At 39.5% G+C, this 24,797-nt stretch overlaps 1 protein-coding gene across 3 annotated transcripts in view; it reads left to right on the top strand.

Annotated features, from left to right (window-relative positions):
- Positions 1–24,797, top strand: part of grik1a (glutamate receptor, ionotropic, kainate 1a) — a 52,826-nt gene that overhangs the window by 11,176 nt on the left and 16,853 nt on the right. For 2 of the 3 annotated variants that reach the window (XM_038285040.1, XM_038285041.1), the window contains exons 2-9: positions 2,844–3,011; positions 3,697–3,954; positions 7,087–7,268; positions 7,851–7,904; positions 8,054–8,224; positions 17,696–17,839; positions 21,813–21,920; positions 22,107–22,151. In XM_038285040.1, coding sequence (XP_038140968.1) covers positions 2,844–3,011; positions 3,697–3,954; positions 7,087–7,268; positions 7,851–7,904; positions 8,054–8,224; positions 17,696–17,839; positions 21,813–21,920; positions 22,107–22,151 — 1,130 coding nt within the window. The remainder of the gene's footprint in view (positions 1–2,843; positions 3,012–3,696; positions 3,955–7,086; positions 7,269–7,850; positions 7,905–8,053; positions 8,225–17,695; positions 17,840–21,812; positions 21,921–22,106; positions 22,152–24,797) is intronic. The other variant, XM_038285042.1, reaches the window with a different exon arrangement.

Here is a 24,797-nt window from a genome sequence, read left to right as displayed (position 1 = left end):
TTAAACCAGGATGTTTGTTTTTGAGATTGGGTCAATTATTGTTGGACTTTGCTGTAACCTTTGCATGAAAAGGTACTTGCCTCTATTGCATGGATGGATCTGGGTGCAACTCTTTATTCTCTTCTTTGTGGCAGCAAAGCTACATTAAACGTATTACTGCCACCTAAAGGGCTGGATTGAGAAATTTTGTGTATGTCTCTTTTAAATGCAAAATTTTGTCCCTCTGCAATTTGAAAATTTTGTTTAGCTAAATTGTGTTTATATTGCAAATGCAATTTATTAGAGAGCTCTAATATATAGTATATATAAAGTCCTTTTAATGAGTTTTAGATGTTTCCTGTGGATCTCAGACAATGCCCACAAAACCTCCCAGTTTAGTTGCATAAGAGGCACCGTTCATTTGACAGCTAATTGGCCTCAACGACTCCTTTTGCTGCAAATGACTTTGATACTCTTCCTCCTCATGACTGAACATTGAAGGAAAAAAATGGGCCCTATGGTAGAGTTTTAAGATGTACACCACTGCTAACCCAAAATAGCTCAATGCTAATCTGACATTTGGCAAAACATGGACTTTGGTCATTGCAAAGAATTTTTAAAAAGTACATTTTGGACTAATAAGGCAAAGGGGCAAGTTATTGGAGGTAGCGGATCCCATTACATCTGTGAAAAAAGCAGTTGTTATATTTCAGCAAAAGAACATAACACGGACATTGATGGTGTGCATGGCGATGGTAATGTGATGGTCTGTGGCTGTCCTACTGCATCAGGGGCCTATATAACCTGTGAAGCCACTAACTCTACTTTCTACTAACAAGTAAATAGGAAAATTTCCCTGCATCAGTTTGAGATCTTGAAAAGCATTTTGGTTATACAGTTGGGTAATTAGTATTTTTTTTTTTTATCTGGCGTGATCTTGAACAGGAGATCCATCCTGAAAGGCTTCCACTGTGACTGATATAACAGATTTCTTCCCAGTTAAGTGAAATCCTTGCAAAGTCTTCTAAAAAGCTGTAATTGGACAAACAATTTATCACAGCACTGTCAGAGACTCCATTGATCTGCTTTCTCCACTGCCCCTTAATCCCTTGGTTTTATGTGTACGAACCACATAAGAAACAATAGTCTGGCATGTTGTAAAATCATGAAAATATAAAGCTTTTATTCTGCCAAAATAATTAAGAGCTTTGTTTTAAAAGTTGAGGGAAGGACCCTGTAATTTCCATTGATCTTTGCTGTAGGAAGCACTTTTCTTCACAGTGCAGGGTCAGTGATAAAGCCCCCTGTGCTTTCACTGTGTAAAACTGTCTAAGTATATGGAGGAGGTGTGAGATAGTGCAGTCATTACCTTTTCTTCTGGGCTATTCAACAGAAGTTAGAAAAAGACAAGAAATACTCAAAAGCCAGGAAAGACTTAATCAGACAGAACAAATTGTTAGAAATTACATTCAGCAAAGCACTTCATTTGTATTCTCAGGAATCTGTTCTAAAAAAATCATAAACGGCTGACAGTTATGGATGTGCTCTGACTCATCTTACAAAAGCCTGTTTTGAAATGGTTACAGCCTCGATAGGTGCAATTATGCTACCATTTTATCGTGTCTTTGAATCATCCCTTCACAGGATGCTGATGATGAGCTTGTACTCAGTTTGTCTGACTTATGTAGAATAAGAACAACTGTTATTGAAAAAAGTTATTGCGAAAAACTATATTTTTAAACCATTAACTACAAATACTACCAAGTTAAACTATGGCAAATTTAAAGTGATATGAAAAGCCATTGTTAAAAGAAGGAAATATTATGCCATATTTGCTCTTTTTCCATAAGCAAAATAAAGAGCAGAGAAGACATGTCTGTAGTCTGGTCTGATAGCACCAACATTGAAATGTTTCACCTAGAACAAGAATGGCTGAATATACCAACCCTGTGAGACATAGTGGTGGCACCATGCAGTGCACGTGATTTTCTTCAGCAGCTACTGGAAGATAGTCAGTCTATGGGAAGATAGACACCAACTCTTTTTCTTCTACTTATCTGAGACTAGACCTTAGATCTGGGTCACAGGGGTATCAGTTCAGGCAGGGAGACCCAGATATCCCTCAACCCAGCAATGTTCTACAACTACTATTGATGAATAAAGGTGTTAACACAATCACAACTCCTTGCTGATGAAGATTCTCAGTCACCCAGGTCATAGTCATTCAAAAAAAGTTAAAAAAAAAAAACAAACCACTGGACTTTTTTTTTCCAAGTTTGAAGATGTTTCGCTTCCTATCCTGAAAGCTTTTCCATTTCAAAATGTCTGGAGTGGCATTGAATTCCTGGCTTATAGATTAGCCCAAACAAAAGCAAAAAAAAGTCAAAACATCTCGCCTGTCTAGCCAGGCCAACGACGACCCTAACAACCCCCCTTTTCAGAGGCATAGGCTGGTATCAGGTTTTTCAGACCAACAACGACCTTAACGACTCCCCGTTACTAAGGGGTGACCTGTTTTTCAGTTCAATTTGCATGTTTTGTAAGCCATAAGAAGGCTTATGTTTCGGCTACTAAATAAGCAGTGAACTCAACACCACTCCAGACATTTTGAAATGAGAAACCTTTGGATGGGAAGAGAAACATCTTCAAACATGGAAAACAAGTCCTGTGTTTTTTGTTAACTTTTTTGGAACGATAACTCCTATTAACTCAGCTTGATTTCAGGTTCAACTTCGAGCTAAAATAGTTTATGATTCATAAGACTTTAAAACTTAATGTGCATTGAGTGCTGTGTTATGTGTGGGTTGGGAATTTTTACGCAAAACTATTTTTCAATCCCTGTTTCTAATCACTTCCATGTCCAGGTGGCATTTTCGAGACCAGGGAAAGTGAGTTAGTGAGCATGGACGAGTTGGCCTTCAAGTTTGCTGTAAATAACATCAACCGCAATAAAACCTTGATGCCCAACGCCACTCTAACCTACGACATTCAGAGGATCAACGTCTTTGATGGCTTTGAGGCTTCAAGAAGAGGTAGGAAATTGTCTTCCTATGACCCAGAATCACCTTTTAGCTTTAAGAGCTACATCCATGTTCCCTGCAGAGAAGTATGGCAGTAGACAAGCACCTGTTTTCAGTGAGACATACTGTTTTCAAGACCTGTGAGTTTTTCACATTTAAATCAATCATTTTATTTAAGTAATTCATTTGAAAAGTGAAAATCACACATTACTGGGATTTATTTAGACTGAATATGATTAATATAACTTAGAATTAATAGAAACCCCAAATTTAGTTTATCAGAAGACCCCTAATATTATATTACCTACAAAGAAATTATTTTAATACAGAAATCTTATGCATGGAAAACAAACATATTAAGAAGACATACATACTTACTGTACCAAATGTTGAAGCAAGCCACATTGACAAAATAAAAAGGATGGCCTTAAACTGATATAAAAATTATATATCATGCCCAAACTTTTAAAGCTTAGCAAATATTTAGAGTTCATTTCCAACCGACCACCGCATTCATAGGAAAAGCTTGTAATAATCTTTGGGAAAATAAATATTAGCACTGTACTGTTTTTCATCAATAGTCCTTTTTTAAGCTTATTTCAAAGCACATGGAGCAAGTTTTTTATTTCTCACTACATTTTTTTTTTTTTAACCTTAGAATAATGCATTTGTATGTTTTGTTTTTCTCCTTTACCAGTGTGTGACCAGCTTGCCCTTGGGGTAGTTGCAGTGTTTGGACCCTCTCATAGCTCCTCAGTCAGTGCTGTACAGTCTATCTGCAACGCTCTGGAAGTTCCTCATATACAGACTCGTTGGAAGCACCCATCAGTAGACAACAAGGACACATTTTTTATAAACCTGTATCCTGAGTATACAGCCATCGCTCGGGCCATCCTAGATGTGGTGACGTTTTTCAAATGGAGGAAGCTAACGGTCGTCTATGAAGATAGCACAGGTAGGGGCCACTGAATATATAGTTAAATCACAGTCGTAACTCTTCAAAGCTTTAAAATCTCAGGCAGAAGTTAACAAAGCTGTTTATGTAATTCATTTATTTTTGTTTGACCTCACTAATTCCAGCATTCAGAAGAAATTTAAATCTATTGTTTGTTAGGTTGTGCAGTAATTGTCTTTTCCTAAGTCACTGCAGAAGCTGTGATAAAAAAAAAGTTGTTTTCTTTTTCTATATAATTTTAGTAACTAATAATTTCAGGACTTGACATGATGTGGCTTTTTACTAATTTCTGAAAAGACCTAAATGAAGAAATACGAAAATGTTTGTTTTTCCTTAATCAATAAATATTCCTCAGTCAGGCAATGCAGATGTTATGTTATTTCAGTTTATTAACATTGCAACATGTCACAACAAATGTCCTAAGGTATTTTGCTAAAGATCACATTTATATAGCGATGTACTGCATATAGTAATTTCACTTCAATCATATTGACTGCTCCAAAGTCAATTACATACATCCCACTTTGACCATTGCAATGTTGTCATGTTCAGTTTATAATTCAAAATGCCGATGAAGCTTTGTTAAGGAAAACACAGGTAAGTGTATCGACTCACTGATTTAGAGCATTCCCCTCTCCTAAATAAGAACATGACAACAGCGGACATCTGATTTGCAGAAATCAGTCATACCGAAAATATTGGTAAAGACAGTGAAAAGGAAAAATAGCATTTGACCCGGATGGCCAATGAGTGTCTGTATAAAAGAAAAAAAAAATGTTCTTTATATGTTCATCCTGCGCCAACAAAAATGTAATCATGGGTCAAAAGTGACAATAAAGTTTATTGATTTTCGATAACAGCAGCAGCCCCTTTGGTGGCTCAGAGATTATTATAGCTCAATGTGTACAGTAGGCCCTGAGCTCACTGTAAAAGCTCAAGGATAAAAAGAAAACTCACAGCAATAGTGCCTTGAATTGTTGTGTCTTGGAGAGAAACAAATTATGGAAAGATCAGTCTGAGTGTATAATCTTGTATTAGAGCAAATTACGGTTTTGGCAACAAAAGCTAATCCAACATTTTTTATTTTGGAACCGAGAAATTTTGTTATTGATTGCACTCATGTTAATTTAAAATTAGAGCACATATAACACTATCAATGTTTGCATATAGAGCATATATTTCTAAAAAATTGAAATCAAACACATACTGGACAGTTAACTTGCTCTAAACCAGCTTGGGTTGTCCTGAGGTTTTTTTTTAGCACTTTCTCTCATTTGTGCAAAGGGATTGTTGGTGTTGGTGGTCTTTTTGCTTTCAAGATATTACCACAGTGGTTGTAAGTTATTAGATGTCTGATGTTTTCTTTCTTTGGGCTTCAAAACAAAGAATTATTTGCAGGATAAGCTGATTGTCTCAACATTGGATGGAAATCAGTGTAATAAAAAAAAAATAGGCTTGCTGGATGATTTAAAGATAATATGTTATAGATAAAATAAATAAAACACTGGAATCAAAATTCCAGTGTAGCAGGGTTTTTATTTGTGGCTGTGGCAGTTCATGAAATAACCTTAGATATCAGATGAGAGAAAAAGCTTCACAGGCTAATCGTATGAACTGCTCCCTCCAACCAGAGAACAAAAAACATTCCCCCCTTTTTGTTAGATTGGTGCCAAATATTGACTCACTTCACAAGCAATATAAAACTTATTTAACATGGAACTTGTTGCTGAAAATTATTTATTTTACTTACAGAAATTGGTGTTTTTGCACCCATTGCTTTTCTGCAGTGGGAAACTGCACACGTTGCCTTACCTAAAATTGTCACTGCCCATTGTCTTAAATTATGGTAGCTTTGTGTGCAGACTTAGCACTTAGAGTTCAAAACATCACTCCATCGGGATGGGATCAGGCAATGACTAATGGAGAAGTTTATCTGAGAAGCAATTATTCCTTCAAACCTTTGTGTTAGAATTTTAGAGAAAAGGTGGAATTTTAATATTAAAGACAGAAGTGGCAAGGCTGCACAAAAGTGGAGCAGAGGGTAGTGCTGTTGCCTTCCAGCAAGAAAGTTCTGGGTTCGATTTCTGGCCGGGGGTCTTTCTGCATCGAGTTTGCATGTTCTCTCTGTGCATGCATGGGTTGGCCAGAAACATGACTGTTGGGTTAATTGGTTACTTTAAATTGTCCTTAGGTGTGAGTCTCACCCATAGAATGTCAAAGGTAGGCACTGACTATGACAAGGCATAAGCTTACTTAGTTTTTACCTTGCTGAAAAAGATCAATGATTTATACAGCATTACAGTGACATACATCTGAAGAGTTTGTCATGACTACATAATCATAGCATTGCAATTAGGCTCGATTTAACAAATGCTGAAGCATCATTTGCAGTAAAATATCATATCATCAAAATATCAAATATCGTTCTTGGTCAGAGTTTAGTTTTCTATCAAGTTTGTACATCTCTGTGTGCATAGAGAAATAAAAGGTCAGTTTTTTAACCTTTGCAGTACCATCCTATGTCTAACATTTTATTGATGGTCTATCTGGTATTTTAAGAGCTGCTTTAATTAAAACATTCTTGTGTATTTGTAAAAAAAGAAATAAAAAAGTAAATATTTTCAGTGATGTTTTCTTTTAGACTTCCAAACAGAATTTATATTAGTGGAGTTTTGCTTGATAAGTCTTTCAAGAAAACCTAATGAATCCAAGAGTCTTAAAGGTATTGTGGAGGATCTTTGCAGATTCGTGAAAAGACCTGCCCTCTCCAAATGCACAATCACAACAATGTACACGCTTTTAAGTGGGAACACCTACAGTACTAAACGTGTGTGAGAGCATGCCAGAGCCCATTTCTCCTTGTGCACGCTCTGTTTATAAGTTGCTGTTTGCATCCCTCTTACAAGCTTACTTTCCAAAAGAAGATTTGCAATTTTTCCACTATGTCAGACTCACCACCTGTAAGTGAAAATGGGGACGAACACGTACGACGGCCTTACCTAAACATATCCCCAGAATGATTAACAATTAGGAGGACCACTTATTTTGATGATCCACCCAGAAAAAGAACATCCTCCACTATACCTTTAAGTCAAGTAAAGACTTAATCATTTCAATGTGTGTTGATTGCAGGACTAATGCGGATGCAGGAGTTGATTAAAGCTCCAGCAAAGTTAAACTTGAAGATCAGGATACGTCAGCTCACCCCTGGTAACCAAGATGCTCGACCTCTGCTGAAGGAACTGAAGAAAGACAGAGAGTTTTTTATCCTCTTTGACTGCTCCTATCGCACGGCCTCAGAACTTCTGAAACAGGTCTGTAATGACATTTTTTTATTTTACTTCCCTTTTTTTATATTTGTCTAAGCACATAAACAATTATTATAAGGAGTTTGTGCAATCAGATTTTTTTTTTGTAAAAGCATATTCATATAGAACAAAAATAAAATCATACAAATACTTTTTATTTATTTTGAAAGGCAGTTACAAAGGATATAAACAACTGCATATTTATTTCCTTCTCTAGCTGTAGGTTTTTTAGTCTCACTGCATTTTTAAAAAATCTAAAAATTTTTTTAAATCCAGCAGACCTTTAACCTAATGAAACTATTTTGTTCACTGCTTCTAAATGACAATTTATGGAGATATCTGAAAACATAAAAAAGCTTTACTTGTTTCCATAGCCTCCAGCAAAAGAGCAGATGAGACAGAACATTTGTTTTCTCCTTTTATTTCTTAACCATTAGAGAATCATTCATCTTTTTACTAAAATGAGTTTATTTTAAATTTACAAAAAATGTACTTGGTATAAAATTAGAGTGTTATTTCTTGTTTGTTTAAGATTTTTTTTTTACTTTTCTTTATAAATATGTAATGACATCTTGTATTCTTTTTCAGCTTTCATCTATGGGAATGATGACAGAATATTATCATTTTTTCTTCACAACTTTGGTGAGATCATTAAAAAAAACTTTTTGGTTTTGATAGATTCAGTTCATTGACATGAGGTAAAAAAAAAAAATAGAACGTCACAGCGTCTGATTTTGATCAACTCAGATCTTCCTCACCTTTTTGGTTTCCATCTGATCTGTACTCTGCAGGATTTATTTGCTCTTGACTTGGAGCCCTACCGCTACAGTGGGGTCAACATGACCGGTTTCAGACTGCTTAACTTTGATGTTCCATGGGTAGCTTCAACCATTGACAAATGGGCCTCAGACAGAGTGCAGGGTCCAAAGCAGGAAAGCGGTCTAATGGAAGGAGTCATGACAGTAAGTCTTGGCTTAAAGCTGCTGATACCAGATGCTGCTTTGACTGCATGTAACACAGTTTCCCTGGCATAGAAAGTAACTTACAAACCTTTTTTTTTATTAAAGGGTAATAAATCAAGCAGAACGTTTTCTAATCTAAATGCTGATGGATTTTTTTTTTCTTCCTCTCTGATGCAAATCGAAGAATACATGAAGGATTTGATAGATATTACCATCTAGGAGTAAATGCAATGAATGCTTCAAAGATGCTCAGGATCATAAAACTGTAACTATTAATTTCAGTATGTCACAATAGATCAAGTTGCAGAAATTATTAAACAAAAAAAAAAATCTGTAAAATCTTGATGAAGCTGTCTTTCAATCTCTCTTTCTAATGGAGAGTACATTCAGCTGTGAAATGTTTAACAGGCGTCTTGCATTCCCATCCTGTTTAAATCTCCCCATAGCGTCTCAACAGGTTTTGGTTCTGGACTTTCAGGGCTTTTACTTTCTTAACTCTCAGGCATCCCTTAGTAGATCTACTGATATGTTTTGGGTCCTTCTCCTGTTGGAGGATCCAGCTCTGCTTCAGTTTTACATGCGATCCCATATTACCTTCAGCATCCTATGATATGCAGTATAATCAATAAGGGATTCTATAATGGTGAGCTGGCATGGTCCTGCTGTAGCAAATCACCCACTGAATATTACATTTGCCTAAATTCTCAGTCATCAGCGTCATGGCAACGACAAAACAGGCTTAAACCGTATTCTACTTATTTTGCATTCCAAAGAAAGGGAGTTAGAAATATAAGAGATAATAACAAAACAGGCCTAAATTGAAAGGCAGCCATACTTTCGCTTAGGTGTTAAAATGTCCTCAAGAAAAAAACTGAGAAATAAATTCTAATCGTAACCCTAAAGTCATTATTTTTTCCCACAGAACTAATTAATCTCTTTGTGTGTAATCTGAACATAGTTATAGTAGTTCTTCTATTGTAAAAAAATAAATAGATACATTAAATAATCCACATGTTACTCATATTAAACAAACAAAATCTCATTGAGTCAATTGAGCTGTTGTTAAACATCAAATTAAATCTATATGGCTTAAAATGCATGAAAATTATTCAAAAGAAAGATTTAAAGCATTTTTTGTAGTAGGTATATTGTAAATACAGTTGATCAAAAGTATGAAGTAGGCAAATGGTAAATAAAACGTATGCTTTTAGATGCAGCAGAAGCAGCTGTGATCAACGATAAACTGCATATTATCAGCCAAAAGAAACCTTCTGTTGGGAGCTGGAGAAGTTCCACCTTTCTCCAGCAGAGTCCGCCGTGGATCCTCTGAGGGAGCCTCCTGCACAGCTGCAGCTCGTCAAGATCATCAGAGGATCCACTACTTAAGCTGTCTTCAGACCTTGCCTCAACGCCGCACTGTTGTTCCAGTTGGTCAGCGCTTAAGCCTAGATCCTCAGAGTATTTCGATGACTTTTGAATCCAGCTTGGATTCTAATCCCTGTTTCTGTTTTCCAGGAAACCTGTGCCTCCTCTGTGAAAGCTCAGGAAGAGCTAACCTGCCGAGCCGACCCTCAGAGCCAAACCTGAAGATTCACAGAGAACCTCCAAGCAGCTCTGGACTAGAGCTGGAAAACCCAAAGCCAAGGTCTGTTCAAATTAGACGTGAGACGCTGAAGCAGCAAACGGACTCTGCTGATGAACTCTTCTCCGGAACCAACAGTGACTCTCCCAAAGCTAACCTCAAGAACCCTCAAGGTACAATCAGTAAACTTCAGGAAATCAAACCTCCGTTGACAACGCTAACTGAACTATCTCTCACGCAGACTCCGGTGAACCAGAATCCAGGCCCCGAACCTGAACCAGTATATTCTGTGTGTTTGTCCATAAATAAACTGTTAAACTTTCATCCTTGTGTCCGTCAGTGGTGTTCTGCATTCTTGGGTCGCTTTTAGTGAACCCATCATGACAGAACACTGCGGCCAAACTCAAGGCCCAGCAGATCACTACATCCGTCGACTAGAGGAACAGGCTGCCCAAATTCATGGACACGGCCTGGCTCTACGTGAGTTAAACACCCACATTGAAAGACAGAATCAAGCTATTCAAGGCTATGCTAACTACGTGAACAGCGCTAATGCTGCGCTAGTACAGCAACCATTTCCGGGTCCAGTCCCTCCTCCGAGGTCACCAGCTGTGACGTCATCAGAGTTCCGTCCTAGTCTCCCAGAAAGATTTTCTGGTAACATGAAAGATTGCAAAGGATTTTTATTTCAATGTCGGTTGATTTTTCAGAACTCCCCTGGCTGTTTTTCCACGGATCACAAGAAGATAACTTTCATTCTCTCGCAGTTAACAGGAAGAGCCTTAGAATGGGCTCAGGCAAGATTTGCTGCTGACGATAGCTTAAACTGCTACTACTCTGATTTCATTTCTGAATTTACCCAGGTATTCAACCAAGAAACTGACCAAACTATTGATTCTAGAGCTCTTTTCAACTTTAAACAGGGAAACTCTTCGGTGGCAAAAATATCCATTAACTTCCGGGTTAAAGCGGCAGCTTCCGGATGGAACCAAAGCGCCTTAAAGGGAGCCTTTTTCATGGCATTAAACGAGCACATTAAAGATGAGCTCGCAACCCTCGACGAACCTGCTACCCTCGAAGATTTAATTCGCCTCTCCATTAGATTGGATAATAGAATCCGTGCCCGAAACAGTTCTAAGAAGCAGGGTACAGTTTTTTCTGCCTCACATAACGTGACTGTTTGTTCTCCCTCTACAGAGCAGCTGCCCATTCAGAGGCCTAAGTCCCATACTCTACCGTTGCCTGTTCAGGCCTCTCATTCGGGCGAAAGGGATGTCGAACCCATGCAGGTGGGACACACCAGGCTCACTCCAGAGGAGGGACAAAGGCGTTTTCTAAGCAAACTATGTATCTACTGTGGTGAGAGTGGACACTTCATTGCTTCCTGCCCGGCTAAATCAAAAGCCTGGGCCCGCCAGAAGATCTGAGGAGTCTGGCGGGCCAAATAAGCACTAAGAAATCTCCTCGACTGTTGCTGCCTGCCACGCTTTTCTGTGCTAATCAAAGCCTCTCTTTCTCTGCATTCATCGACTCAGGCTGTGAACGTAACCTAATCGATTCTAACCTCGTCCAGCAACTCCAAATTGAAACCATTCCGCTGACTCAGCCTCTCAGTGTATCCGCTATTGACGGAAAAAGACTCCATCAAGTTACCCACCAAACTCAGCCCCTCGAGCTACTTCTGTCAGGTAACCACCGAGAGACGATAACATTTTTTGTTTTTCCCTCTGCATGTTCCCCGCTGGTGCTTGGTTTCGAATGGTTGAAGAAGCATAATCCTCACATTAACTGGACTGAACGTCACCTGGAATCATGGTCCATCTCATGCCACGAGACATGCCTTCGTTCTGCTGCCCCCTTGGTGGGGTCTCCTAGAGGTGGGGGGGAGATGGACTCTCCTGACCTTTCTTCAGTTCCTTCTGAGTACCATGACCTAGCCCCTGTCTTCAGTAAGGTCAGTGCGACGTCCCTGACTCCACACAGACCATACGATTGCGCCATCGAACTTTTACCTGGTGCTCCTCTACCTAGCAGCAGACTGTATAATATTTCCAAGCCCGAGAGAGAAACAATGGAAAAATACATCAACGAGTCATTAGCTGCTGGAATAATAATAATAATAATAATACATTTTATTTCAAGCGCCTTTCAAAACACTCAAGGTCACTGTACATATAAAAACAATAAATGGTAAAAAGCAGTCGTCATATTTAAAAGAAACAACACAAATTACACAGAGGAAAGTAATATAAAATCATAATGAAAAGGCAATCTTGAACATTTGGGTTTTGAGTTTGGATTTGAATACGGGTAAAGACTCGGTTTTGCAGATGTCAGAGGGGAGAGAGTTCCAGAGTGTGGGCGCAGAACGTGAAAAAGCTCTGCTCCCCATGGTTTTAAGATGGGCTGACGGAACAACTAAGTGAGTGGTAGAAGAAGATCTAAGAGTGCGGGAGGGAGTAGAAATTTGAAGTAAATCAGAAAGGTATGGAGGGGAGAGATTGTGAATAACTTTAAAAGTAAGTAGGAGGATTTTGAACTGAATTCTATACTTCACAGGTAGCCAGTGGAGCTGCTGCAGGACTGGGGTGATGTGATGAAAAGAAGGGGTTCTAGAAATGATGCGAGCTGCTGAGTTTTGTACTGACTGAAGCCTGTGAATGGATTTTTGAGGAAGACCAAAAAGAAGAGAATTACAGTAATCAATGCGGGAAGTGACCAGACTATGAACAAGAGTGCAGGTGGAGCTAGTGGAGAGAGAGGGGCGAAGGCGATTGATATTGTGTAAGTGAAAGTAAGCGGAACGGGTAAGGTTGTTAATGTGAGAGGAGAAGGACAAGGTACTATCAAGGATGACACCCAGACTCTTGACCTGAGGTGAGGGGGAAATTATGGAGTTGTCAAATGAAAGGGAGAAACTGTCAGCTTTGGATAAAGTAGATTTTGTTCCCACTAAGAGGATTTCGGTCTTGTCATTATTCAGTTTAAGAAAGTTGGAGGTGAACCAGGATTTTATTTCGGTTAAGCAGGAGATTAATGAAGGAGGTGGGAGTGAAGAGTTTGGTTTACAGGAAAGATAGAGCTGGGTGTCATCCGCATAACAGTGAAAATTGATGTTGAATTTCCTAAAGATATTGCCAAGGGGGAGAATGTAGATGATAAAAAGTAGGGGTCCTAGAACAGAGCCTTGGGGAACACCGGTGGTAACTGGAGAGGAGTTGGAACGATATGACTTAATCTGAACAAACTGAGTGCGGCCAGAAAGATAGGATTGAAACCAGGCTAGGGGAGTCTGAGTGATGCCAATTGTATAAAGTCGATGGAGTAGGGTAGAGTGTGAAACTGTGTTGAAGGCTGCACTTAGATCAAGAAGAATGAGAATGGAAATTAGACCCGAGTCAGCTGCTATTAAAAGATCATTGATTATTTTTAAGAGGGCGGTTTCAGTGCTATGACGGGGACGGAAGCCAGACTGGAACTGTTCATAAAGGTTGTTGTGAGTTAAGTGAGAATGAAGTTGAGAAGCGACTGTTTTTTCCAATATTTTTGAAATAAAAGGTAAATTTGAAATTGGCCTGAGATTATTGTAATTGTTGGGATCTAGTCCAGGTTTCTTCACAATAGGAGTGATAATAGCAGTTTTGAAAAGAGATGGAACAATTCCAGAACCAAGAGAGGAGTGGATGATGGCAGTTATGAAGGGGAGGAGAGCGTGAAGGCAGGATTTAACCAGGGCAGACGGGATGGGATCAAGTGGGCAGGTGGAAGATTTAGATTTGTTGATAAAATCAGAAATATCGGAGAGGGTAGGGAGATAAAAGCTGCAAAAAGGCTGGCAGGGTGAAGGGGTTATAGGGGAAGGGGGTGACAGGACAGGAGGCAGGCACTGGTGAATTATTTTGATTTTATCATTGAAAAACTGCATAATCGAATTCGCCCATCATCCTCTCCATTGGGCGCCGGGTTCTTCTTCGTAGGGAAGAAGGATGGTTCCCTGAGACCATGTATTGACTATCGAGGTTTGAACCAGATTACTATTAAAAACAAATACCCACTGCCTCTCCTTGCCTCTGCTTTTGAACCCGTACAGGGAGCTACTGTGTTTTCTAAACTGGATCTACGAAACGCTTATCATCTCCTTAGGATCCGTGAAGGCGACGAATGGAAAACTGCCTTCAAAACACCCTTGGGCCAATTCGAATATCTAGTCATGCCCTTTGGGCTAACTAACGCTCCAGCCTGCTTCCAGGCCCTCGTAAATGATGTTCTCAGAGACTTTCTCAATGTGTTTGTTTTCGTGTACATTGACGACATACTCATCTACTCCAAAAACCTCAATGAACACAAGAAACATGTCCGCCTTGTCTTACAGAGACTGCTGGAAAACAAGCTGTTCGTGAAAGCCGAGAATTGCGAATTTCATCAATCTTCAGTCACCTTTTTGGGGTTTGTGCTCGAGGGCGGCCAGGTAAAACCTTCTGAGGACAAAATTAAGGCAGTTTTAGACTGGCCAGTTCCAGAGAACCGCAAACAGCTACAAAGGTTTTTGGGTTTTGCTAACTTCGATCGTCGGTTTATCAGAAACTACAGCCAGACAGCCCTTCCATTAACTTCTCTGACCTCTGTCAAACGCAGTTTTCAGTGGACTCCCGAGGCTCAAGCAGCGTTTGAAAAACTAAAGTCATTGTTTTCCAGAGCACCAGTCCTTATTCAACCTGATCCCGCTAAGCAGTTTATCCTTGAGGTGGATGCTTCAGATTCCGGTGTTGGAGCAGTCCTATCCCAGAGACTCGACTCTGATCAAAAGATACACCCTTGTGCTTTCTTCTCCCGTAGACTTTCTTCTGCAGAGCAAAATTATGATGTGGGTGACCGGGAGCTTCTGGCCATCAAACTGGCGTTGGAGAAATGGAGGCATTGGCTGGAGGGAGCTGAGCACCCGGTTCTTGTATAGACAGACCACAAGAACCTGGCTTACATCCAGTCAACCAAACAAGCTAATCCCCGCCAATCCAGGTGGTCAATCTTCTTTTCTCGGTTCAATCTCATCATCTCCTACAGACCCGGATCAAAGAACGTGAAGCCCGATTCTCTCTCTCGTCTCTACTCCGTCGATCATTCCGTGACACCTGAACCTGTTCTTCCAGCTTCCTGTACAGTGGGAGTGGTCAACTGGGAAATAACTGACCTCATCAACTCAGCCCTGGCCACTGAACCCGATCCAGGTAACGGTCCTTCTAACCGAACCTATGTTCCATCTTCCGTCAGGTCCCGTCTCATCCAGTGGATGCATGCCGCCAAATTCTCTGCTCACCCAGGAGTCAGTAGGACTGTAGCTCTCATCTCCAGACGCTTCTGGTGGCCCACTCTCCACAGGGACGTTAAGGAGTATGTGTTGGCTTGCCCCACATGTGCCCGTAACAAAGCCTCACACCAACCTCCTTCTGGCCTGCTTCAACCACTTCCTGTTCCCTCGCGTCCTTGGTCCCATATCGCCATTGATTTCGTCACCGGTCTCCCTGTCTCTCGAGGTATGTCCACCATATTCACTATTGTTGACCGTTTCTCGAAGTCTTGCCATCTTATTCCCCTCAGAAAACTTCCCACGGCCTTCCAGACAGCCCAGCTTCTCATCAAACATGTTTTCCGGTTACACGGCATTCCCTAAGAGATCCTCTCGGACAGAGGTCCACAGTTCATCTCCCAGGTCTGGAAGGCTTTCTGTTCCGCTCTCGGCTGCAAACCCTCTCTCACCTCTGGTTATCACCCCCAATCGAATGGTCAGACTGAGCGTATGAATCAGCAATTGGAATCCACCCTTCGCTGCCTCACGTCTAACAACCCCGTGGACTGGAGCCAATTTCTTCCATGGATAGAATACGCTCATAACTCCCTCAAATCTGCATCTACTGGACAATCCCCATTTCAGGTCAGTCTCGGCTATCATCCACCTCTTTTTCCCGCAGACGAGAGAGAGATTTCGGTGCAGTCCGTCAACCAACACATCCGCCGTTGTCAAAGGATCTGGAGGGAAACCATCGCCACTCTCAACCGGTCATCTGAGTCAACAAAACGCTTCGCCAGGAGACGTCCCGCCCCCGAGTACACCGAGGGCCAGGAGGTATGGCTGTCCACTCGAGACATCCCCCTCAAGGGGATGTCTCGAAAACTCTCCCCTAGATTCATCGGACCCTACAGGATCACTCGAGTCATCAACCCTTCAGCCGTCCGTCTTCAACTACCTCAGTCCCTCCGAATCCACCCTACCTTCCACGTGTCTCAGATCAAGCCTGTCTCCTCGAGCCCTCTGTGCCCACCGTCCGACTCCCCACCCGCCCTGGAGGTCGATGGTCATCCGGCCTTCACGGTTCGCCGCATCGCGGACTCCCGTCGACGAGGTCGCGGTTGGCAGTACCTCGTCGACTGGGAGGGCTACGGACCGGAGGATCGCCAGTGGGTTCCAGGCTCGTACATCCTCGATCCAGCCCTTATCGAGGAGTACGAGCGTTCCTGCCCATCAACCTCTTCCGGACCGCCAAGGGGCGGTCGTTGAGGGGGGGGTACTGTTGGGAGCTGGAGAAATTCCACCTTTCTCCAGCAGAGTCCGCCGTGGATCCTCTGAGGGAGCCTCCTGCACAGCTGCAGCTCGTCGAGATCATCAGAGGATCCACTACTTAAGCTGTCTTCAGACCTTGTCTCAACGCCGCAGTGTTGTTCCAGTTGGTCAGCGCTTAAGCCTAGATCCTCAGAGTATTTCGATGACTTTTGAATCCAGCTTGGATTCTAATCCCTGTTTCTGTTTTCCAGGAAACCTGTGCCTCCTCTGTGAAAGCTCAGGAAGAGCTAACCTGCCGAGCCGACCCTCAGAGCCAAACCTGAAGATTCACAGAGAACCTCCAAGCAGCTCTGGACTAGAGCTGGAAAACCCAAAGCCAAGGTCTGTTCAAATTAGACGTGAGACGCTGAAGCAGCAAACGGACTCTGCTGATGAACTCTTCTCCGGAACCAACAGTGACTCTCCCAAAGCTAACCTCAAGAACCCTCAAGGTACAATTAGTAAACTTCAGGAAATCAAACCTCCGTTGACAACGCTAACTGAACTATCTCTCACGCAGACTCCGGTGAACCAGAATCCAGGCCCCGAACCTGAACCAGTATATTCTGTGTGTTTGTCCATAAATAAACTGTTAAACTTTCATCCTTGTGTCCTGTCAGTGGTGTTCTGCATTCTTGGGTCGCTTTTAGTGAACCCATCATGACACCTTCTAGAAGATAGGAGGCATAGTCTGAAGCCATTCTATGTGACTGATAACTGATAATAATTTATGGCATTTTTTGGCTCATCACATCCAAAACTGATATTTCTAAAAGTAGCATGTTTATTCAACAAAAAGATTATTCAACATCTTTTAGTTTTGTTAAAATACACCTCTTTACCTTTTTACTCAAGTCTTGTTTGTCAAGATTGTTATGTTTAATAAAAGGCCTTGTCATTTTGCTCCATATCAAAGTTCTGAAGGCAGAGGGAAAAGTGCATTTGCTAAGATCTTTAGGAAAATTTGCAAAAAATATGTATTTTTCCACTTTAAACAGAATCAATGTTAAAGCAATTTTTCACAGTGGGTTTTAGAACATGACAGGGTTCATTACCTGCACAACATTGGCTTACAATACTGGAACATTTTCTACACAATTAGAGGGAAAACTCTATGTGACGATGTACACATGTAGGTGGATAAAAGAATTGACATAAGCAATAATGTATGAAGTGAAGCAATGAGCAAAGAAAAAACCCATCAAGCTTTGTGGTTCCGTTTTTTAAATACCATTTTCTAAAAATTCTGTCCTTGATTTGTTGTTATGTAATTACTTTTATATGTTATCTATAGACAGATGCAGCCTTGATGTTTGATGCGGTCTACATGGTTGCTGTTGCGTCACAGCGGGCCACTCAAATGACCGTCAGTTCACTGCAGTGCCACCGCCACAAACCCTGGCGCTTTGGACCTCGCTTTATGAACCTGTTCAAGGAGGTGAGAGTTTCAATGTCATGTTAAAGAGCCAAAAACCTGACATATGTTACTACTTTTAACCTCATTGCCATAGACATACATTTTTCAAGATATACTGAGCATGTTTTTAAAGGGTTTCATAAGCACAGTAAATTTTGTCAAATTTATGCTGCGGCTTTGGAGCTTTGGAGTTGAATATCAAACAAACATGATATGAAGTGAAATGAAATATTTTGCTGGTCCCCTTCAAATGAAAGCAGCCGGTATGAAAATATAAATGCTGTTTATGTACTTAGAGGTTTCAAACCTGTGGCCTATAGTCCAGCTGCCTGACTGAATGCCCTACGGACAGAAATGATTCCTTTGATGCTCAAGTAGTTTGATCTCTTTAAGTCTTACATCCAGTTGAGGACTTTTTCCAGCCGTCTGGGGATAATATCATCACTCCATCCCCTTACTTTTTCTTAATGTCATGCATTTCTTTGTTTGAATTTTAAATTGTAGCCTTTGTTTTTTTTTACCATATCTCTCTTTTGTTATATATAATTTAATTCAAGGTTGTCTTGCTGTACATATTAAAAACAGTACTGAATACAAAAAGAAAATTTACCAGAGAGTAGTGAATAAATGACTAGCTTTCATTTCTGTTATTGCATTCATAAAAAGACAAAAAGCTGATTTCTCTCTTGGTTATTTTGTTGTTCAATATGTCTTTGGCTGAAGTTAATTGCTTTTTATTTTACCTTGACAGACGGTCTTTTATCATTCAGAGTAGATCATACCCTTAGAGAACCATAAATTATGAATCACTTCCTGGGGTTTAAATGGTAACAGTTGTAGGGAACTGTTTTCTCAAATTAGTTTTTCTGTGCCCTCTGTGCTGAAAGTTCCAATTGAAATTAATCATGTCTAAAATGAAACTCATCTAGGGATATAGTGAATCTACTGTAGTGTAATTTATTCCTGTATTGAACCCTCAGTTTACATCCTGATTAAATTATACTTTGTATAGCTTATAATGTGGGGGCCAAAAAGGAGGAATTTTGATTAAAACAATTATCTCCTGAAACATCTATCAAAACCTCTATTTCGCACACAATCATGAAATCGACATCCATGTGAAGGAAGGGGAAAATGAATGGTTCAAAGAATAGTTCAAATGAAATATGGAAAGTGTGGCATATATTGATGTTTTGCATTTAGCCCCCATTGACTGAATACATCACATAACCACCCTTTGGAGCATTTCTATTTTATATTTCTCAAGAAAAGTCTGACTGGATGTAGAGCACCAGTAGAAATATTTTTTCCCCCCTACATTTTCAGAGATATTAAGTGGGATTAATGCTAGTATTGACTTTAACTGAACTTTTCAGACACAAAGATTTAATTTCTAACATTCAGTTTTCTCTTTAATCCATGATGACTGACCTGCTATACAGTGAACCTCTGCCCTAGTTTTAAGTATTTTCCAACCTGTACCAGTTCTTTTTCCAGGACTATGTTGTGTTAAAATCAGTTGACTGTAATCACGTCAGTTGTAACTAGCTTCCCCATCACCAGCTAAAGAAAAACATCCACGCAACAGGCTCCTGCTGTTACCACATATATAATTTGTATCTCAAATAGTTCATATTTATCTGTCCAAGGGAATCTTTTCTACATCTTTGTGCCTTCAACCTGCCTTCGAGAGGGGGTGGACTTTAAATTAATTAAACATTCACCCAGCAATGGCTTTCTGTTAATTTTCTACAAAGGCAAGATTTGTGTGGTGCATCTTTAACAGAAAAAAAACAATGAATTCAATTTCTGGGCTGTGCATCCCTGCAGCTCTTTCAGAGTTACCTTATGTTTTGATATATCCTCTAATTATTGCCCTAAAAACTTTAAAAACAGTTCATCATTCTCTGTTTACTTCACAATTATCATCAATTTGTGTTTGTCTATAAAGTTGCAAATCATTTGCTGGGAAGTGAATTAGTTCAAGTGCATTATTCTTGTCAGGAACTGTATCAGGCTGTTGAATAATCAAAATGACGATTCTAAGCAGAGGGGGTATACATGTGTTCGTCTGCCTGAAACGCATCCAGACAGAGTGAGTCTTAATGTAAGTTAAAGACAATCTGAAGGGAGTGATGCTCACATTTTCTTGGAGCTTTTCTCACGCATATGTGCAATGAAAGAGTTTAAAAAGTTCAAAAACACTGTTTCCACGGTCGCTATGTTCGTTAAAATTCAGCAAATCCTAACTCTCACTGTAACCAGTAGTTGCACTGGACAGAACCATGAGGGAGCCCAGACGCCAGGTAGAGAAGGTAGAATAGGGGCCTAATTTTACCACTTTAAATGAAGATGAAACTTTGCTAAAAAAATTTGAGAACCCTTATGTTTGAAATATGAGGAAACATTTTTTTTCTCATAATTAAATTTGCCTAACTCTAGAAGTGTCCCAATACAACAATTTAGTAACTTTTAGTAATGACCAATACTGATTTTAACCTGATACAGTACCTGATATCAGCACAAATCACACAAGCTTCTCTAACTTAGTTCAAAGTGTTTGCATATTAGAAAAGGCTTGATCAGGTGCTATAAATAAAACAGAGAACAACAGTCAGCAATAAAAGCTTTAAGAAAAACTTGACCAATTATTATTTACCAATCGGGTTTTTCTCTAAGCATAGTTATATCAGAGATTTTGGATATAGGTTTAAGGCACTATGCTGGGGAAGATTCTCAGTCATCCAGGTCATAGTCATTCCAAAAATGTTAAAAAAGTAAAAAAAATATATATAGAACCCGTGGATCGTCTTATGCGTCCCTCCTCATGTCGATACATTCTTCTTTTACACAGTAAGTGGCTGTTTGCAGCCGCGCTTCAGATGTTGTCACCCCAATAAATGGTTACTATCAGGCCCATAGAATGGCTTCAGGTTGTGTCAGTAGGCTCATTAGGTTGTTATCATTGAGTGAATCCTAATCCTAACTCTAAAGTAATTCCCTTTCCCCCGTGGGATTAATGAATCTAGTTATGTGTAATCCGAAAATAACTTTAGTAGTTCTTCATGTACTGTAAATTTAACTGAATAAAAATAAAATGATCCGGATCTTGCTCATATTAAACAAACCAAAAACAAGTAATCTCACGCCCTGTCTAACAGACCTAGTGAACGATATATATTTGTTTATGCACAAAGCTGTGCCAAAAATGGTACTAAATCAGGAAATAAAACAGCGTGGCTGTAAGGAGAGTGGAGAAAGAGGACACTATGAGATTACTGAAGGAAATCTGCTACCGTCCAGGTTAGCTCGGGGGAGAATGTTACTCTGATTACTGAAACAGAGGGTCAGAAAACTCTATTTGTGACCCAGAAAATTCAGAGTTTCCCTGTTTTCAGGTTTAGACAACTTAGAGTTTTTGGTAAACGGACCCCTGGAGTCCGTTTCTTGACTTACCTAGGTGTTGCCAAATCTTGCAGGTTGAGGTCAGAGCTTAAGGACCTGGCCTGGGATAGAGACCCAGAGTTAGAGTGTGATAAGTTATCAAACCTGAGTATGTATTATTTTATTTTCTTGGATGCACCTGATTACTTTATTTATTTATTTATTTATTTTTTTAATGTTTGTTTTATATTACTTATTTTTCTTTGGTTTGTTTTTGTTTTGTGGTTGTTGTTTATCATACCAGGCTTTAATGTCTGTGTTTTTGTGCACTATCAGTGCTTTGTTTTCTGCTCTCCCTGTCATCTCTGCTTTGCAAAAAAAAGTTTAATAAAAAAGAAGTATGAAAAAAAAACACATGCATTTTAAAACCTTTTTTTTCTTTTGATTGGATGGAGCTTTTATTCCCCACATCCCACTCAAGCTGTCTACGAACCCAGACTTATCCCCTCTCATTCTTTCAGGGACATGGTATTTTATTAACTCCCCTCAAATGCAGAGCACTGAGGCTTACCTGCTGCTCTTTTTTTTTTCTATGTGTCTGTTCTTTTAGGCACAGTGGGATGGACTGACAGGACACATTGTTCTTAATAAGACAGATGGGCTAAGGAGAGACTTTGATTTGGACATTATCAGCCTTCAAGAAGACGGCACTGCTAGAGTGAGTACACTACGCTAAAGAAAAGGCTATAACACAGGCACCATGCATTTCTATTTTGGGTTTGTTTCTAAAAGACGCATTTATCACTTAAGTTTCTGATATATGCATGTTCTTAATGTTGTACCAACTGACTGTTTCTTTCCATGCTGTCTGTGGTTCATGTTGCCTTCTTCGCATTTTCTAAAGGGTGTTATGGAAGGCACAAGTCGCCTCACAAAAAGGTGGATCAAGGTTTGTTCTGTGCCATGTTTGGTTGAAGCCTGTGTTGTTTCCTACCTCCCAGTGTTTTTCATTCTGTATGCCGCCCACCTCTTCTGTTACCTGCCTTGTCAACTTTTTTACCCTTCACTGGTTTTGTGTACAGCTACGCCATTTTGACAATTCACCTTTTTCACTTTTTCAATATCAGTTTTGATTGATATGAAAAATACAACTTTTTCTTAGCAGCTTTAACAGAAAGAAAAAAAATGTTTTAAGAACTAGAAAGAGTGATACCTTTTGTTGGAGAAAGAATAAACATGTTCCCTTCAGCTTATCTAATGTTATTCAGAGTCAACCACTCCTTGTTGTGATAAATGAAAGGAAAACAACGACGTTTGCTAAGATTCTTTTTGGAAACCATGTTCATTGTTTTAGATTACCATCATGCATTTATGCAGGCTAAAAGGAATATATTGGGATAAAATATATCCAGCCTTCAGAGACAGATAGAGATAATAGAGACAACAGTGGTGGAGTTAAGGTTTAGAAATAGCAGCCAGAGAAAAAGATATCACCGTACTGACCTGATTATAAGAAGGTCCCGTCCTACCAGGACCAGTTTTAAGGAACAAAATAAAAAGATCATAGAGGAAAAAAAAAATACTATTTAAAGAAACTTTATATTGAAGTGTTCAAAATGTTATTGATATTAATATTGCATTGGAAGATTTGTGCAATTACACTATAAAAAAACAACAACACAGTAATGACATTTAATTGAAATCTTGCAACACTTCAACATGAATGCAATCTGAACTTTGTTCTCGGAACGTCTCAAGAACCTGCATTAGGCTTTTTCTCACAGACGTCCTCTGCCCCGCTGCGCTCGCTGTCACTCCTACTCTTACCCTGCTACTCTGCAATACTTTTATAAACTTTTCTTTTTCCAGTTAACGTTTTTTCGATCTTTTTGAACGTGCCATCTTCTGACATTGCACTCTGTAACTCCATACTTCTTTGCTGCCTGAGAGTTGTTTGAGGCCTCCACTGCATTGACCACAATTATGTGAAAATTGGTTTCCGTCTCAAACTTTTCTTATGTTAGATCCACTCCATTGTGGGCAGGGACTCATCATTTGTACTATCCTTGTCACTTCTTTTTTGTGATAGAAAGATGACAAAAAACTGGCGCCCTCTGCTTTTCCATTCATATAGCAATCCTGTGAGCCTGTATAATTGGTTAGACCCCGATTATAAGACAATTCCACATTTTCCCATTGTTTTTAAGGTAAAAAAAAAACAAAACGTCTTACATTCGGGTCAATACAGTATGTATTTGCCTATTAAAGTTTAGGAAAGCAAAGACAGGTAACTTTTGGGTTGTATTTACCTGGAGCAGGAACGTAGCTTAGCTTCAGTCTACCAGACCAACAAATCTGAATCTGCTCTGAGTGATAAAAGACCGCCTGTCAAGTTAGAATAAACAGCAATTCACTTTGGCGAAAAATGTGTTGTAGAAAAAAATAACCAAAAGAGAAATCAGTTTTTTGTCTTTTTATGGATTCAGTAACTGAAATTAAAGCTATTCATTTATTCACTACTCTTTGTCCAGCAGGACCTTGTTTTAACAATCATGAAATACTTCTTTAATTTAATTTCATAATGACCTCAAGTACTCTTATATTTTTTTAAACATATGAGCCAAAGAACAGATGTTAAATCAGTTCATCCTCTTAAGAAGGCTGTTTGCAAAGTTCACTAACTCCATCTGCTTCGGTTGTCAGACAGACAGTTATGTGAACAGTCAACAGCTGTCCAGTTCCACAACTGTGATTCGCTTTTACGCTGGGCTTTTAGGGTTTAAAACTCATCCTCAGGGGGGTCTTTATAATATGCAACGACCATCTCATCAAACACCTGACTTCATGATCATTTAAGGGAAATATCGGCTTATTGCAGCTGGGTTGGCTCTTAGGTGCTGGTATCTTAAGTGCACTTTGAAGAGAAGGATAAAGATAAGCAAATTAAGAAATAAGGTAATATCCTTTAAAGTTTTCTGAAAATGTTTTTTTTCTTTTTGTTTTCTGCCTCCAGCTTTCTTGGCTCAACTTTGCACGCCCCTAATCTTTGGTAATGGCTTTTCAGTTGGATTTGGTTCTGAGTAAGGATGAGCTTTAGGGTTCTTAGCGTTTTCTTAAAGCACATGAGAAAGAAAGTCAGTTTTTATAGCGGTCTTTATTGGAAGCCACCCCAGTACGCATGATAAATGTACAGCAAACCCACAACTCAGGGCTTTAATGATACATTCCAGCTTTTTTAGTTGGTCAGACTTTTAACATCATAGCCTGAGTGATGCTGCTGGTGATAATAAAACATTTAGCTAAAAAGATCCTATATAATATGAAGGGTCATAGTAAGCCTTTATCTATTACACTTCAAAAAATTTACAAGAGCATTTATACTACTCAATGTTTTTTTATTTTTATTTTTCCATATTAACCTCAACCTGCAAGGTTATTATGCAATAGAACAAAGGAAAGTAGTGAATAATGGGAGGAGACATGATTTAGAAATGTCTTTTCAAAGGAATGTTTGAAAATTGTGCTATGCATTTAACTTCAGCTCTCCTAAATTGAAGCTATAGTGGAGGATTTTTGTGATTTTTTGAGAAGACCC

Source organism: Cyprinodon tularosa, unplaced genomic scaffold (genome assembly GCF_016077235.1).
Source record: "Cyprinodon tularosa strain WSP-4 unplaced genomic scaffold, ASM1607723v1 ctg205, whole genome shotgun sequence".
Lineage (NCBI taxonomy): Eukaryota > Metazoa > Chordata > Actinopteri > Cyprinodontiformes > Cyprinodontidae > Cyprinodon > Cyprinodon tularosa.
The sequence above is the reverse complement of the archived record's forward strand: the minus strand, read 5'-3'. Positions and strand labels throughout refer to the sequence as shown.